The 2219-nt window shown below is 34.7% G+C and overlaps 1 protein-coding gene across 1 annotated transcript; it reads left to right on the top strand.

Annotated features, from left to right (window-relative positions):
* Positions 1-461: 461 nt before the first annotated feature.
* LOC311021743 (olfactory receptor 6N2-like) lies at positions 462-1380 on the top strand (the record flags this gene model as incomplete). The annotated part of the gene is made up of 1 exon (XM_084022511.1): positions 462-1380. The coding sequence occupies one exon, from the start codon at positions 462-464 to the stop codon at positions 1374-1376; it is 915 nt and encodes a 304-aa protein (XP_083878637.1). The 3' UTR covers positions 1377-1380.
* Positions 1381-2219: the final 839 nt, after the last annotated feature.

Genomic DNA, 2219 nt, shown 5'->3' with positions numbered 1-2219 from the left:
ATATATATATATATACATACAGTACATTCCACAGATTCATAGCCACGTACATAACACCTGCTTTGTGCTAGCTCTTTGAGTGTGTGTTAGTAGCAGCTAGTGTGTTGTGCTGCAGGTCAATGATTGCTGCACCCATGCAAACAAAGTTTAACACCTATGGGCTCAGTCCTCCAGAGTTCCTAGAAGTTGTTCACATGATAACAACTCTTGGAAAAGTTAATGAGATCCATGGAGGTTAAAGAAATGTCATAAAACATTTAGACTGAGTCAAACAGTTCACTTTCTGTTCGTTGAAGACGAACACCTACATCAAGTGCAATTTAAGGTCAGGTATCTGTAAATGAATGAGATGATGCTCTATGTTAATGCGATCTTCATAGAGAGACTTCTGTTCTAAGCTTAATAGGTGATGCTTTTTATACAATCTGCTTATCTTTTTTATTAATGGTTTAATTTGTGCCATGGGTGTTGATCTGAATGTAACATATATAACTCTGGTTGGGTTTGCGGAAATGGGCAAATACAGGTATTTTTATTTTTTGATTATGTTAACAGTATACATTATAGCAATCTGCTTTAATGTCACCATTGTATGTCTCATTTGCATACACAAGAACCTCCATGAGCCTATGTATATTTTTATTGCAGCATTGCTGATGAACGCTATTGTTTATAATTCTATTATGTACCCGAATTTGATGATTAACTTTTTATCTGGAAAACAAATCATATCATATTCAGCCTGTCTCTTTCAGTTATTTGTATATTACACTTTGAGTGCTGCAGATTTCTTCCTGTTGTCAGCCATGGCCTATGACAGATATGTCTCCATATGTAAACCTTTGCAATATCCAACTATCATGACAAAAACCACAGTGAGTATTATGCTGGTTTTAGCTTGGCTTGTTCCTGCTTGTGAGATAGCAGTCCCAATATTACTGAGTGCTAATGTGAAACTCTGTCATTTATCTTTGAATGCAATGTTTTGTAACAACGCTGTTTACAGTCTCCAGTGTGTGACTTCAAGAGCACGGGCTATATTTGATATATTTGCTCTAGTAAGCATGGCACTGTGCCCTCTGCTCTTCATATGTTTTACATATACCAGAATACTTCTAATATCATATAGAAGTTGTAAACAAGTCAGAAACAAAGCTTCACAGACCTGCTTACCACACCTAATTGTTTTAATCATCTTTTCTTGTTTGTGTGCATATGATACCATAATAATTCAACTCAATTCTGAGTTTAATTTAATAATGACTTTACAAGCATTTTTGTATTACCCTCTCTTGAATCCAATTATATACGGATTAAAAATGAAAGAAATCTCGAAACACCTGAAGAGGTTGTTGTGTCGAACCAAAGTGATCTGATGTATTAAAAGTGTTGTTACAGTAATAATGATGCTAGTCATGCTAATCCACAGTCATTCCATGTGTAATATTAATGCACAGATGTGCATATTTGGATCTTAAGAAGGTATTCAAAGTGAGGATTTGTTACTATGCTGTAAAAATAATCTTTATCATGGAAGAAGGAAATAGAATCTTCAGTTTAAACAATGTAATGACTGTTCCAATATACTGCAGCTATTAAAATATATAAAGATATGTATGTTCATGTCATCTTAGTTAGGCAGTCATGGGCAATCTAGCTGTCTGAAGAGAGTCGCTTTGAAACGGCCTCTACCAAGGTTTCTCTCTTTTTTCTGTGTAGATTTTGTTAAGTTTGTTTGATATAAGATGAAGGGATATCCAAGGGTACACTGACCACAGAGGCCAACGTGAGAAATACACAGCACAATCCCTTTAAGACTTACTAAGACCTGATTTTGTATTTTTGAGACGGAGGATCTTTAAGGGGGGAGATTGCAGGTCAACAGTTAAAGCCACATAGAAGTGGTATACATCATCTGAATGCTGGGGACCTGAAAATCAATTTGAGATGCAACTCATCAGTGTGTGTCTACTTTTACATCAGAAGTAAAAATTAATTAATTATAATACATTTGGAAAGTGTCAAAGGGTGTACAACATTATGACTGAAGTATACAACATTGTGATTGAAGTATATTCAAGATCTATTATGTCTCATTGCAGCAATTTTTGAATTGATTGCATTTATTACATATATTTGGTGGTAAATTAAACATTTCTCAAATGATAATGAATATTTTCAAAACACGTGTAAACCTCCAAACTACTTACTGGGCACAG

Source organism: Eutrigla gurnardus (assembly GCF_963514095.1).
Source record: "Eutrigla gurnardus genome assembly, chromosome: 12".
In the NCBI taxonomy this organism is placed as follows: Eukaryota; Metazoa; Chordata; class Actinopteri; order Perciformes; family Triglidae; genus Eutrigla; species Eutrigla gurnardus.
The sequence above is the reverse complement of the archived record's forward strand: the minus strand, read 5'-3'. Positions and strand labels throughout refer to the sequence as shown.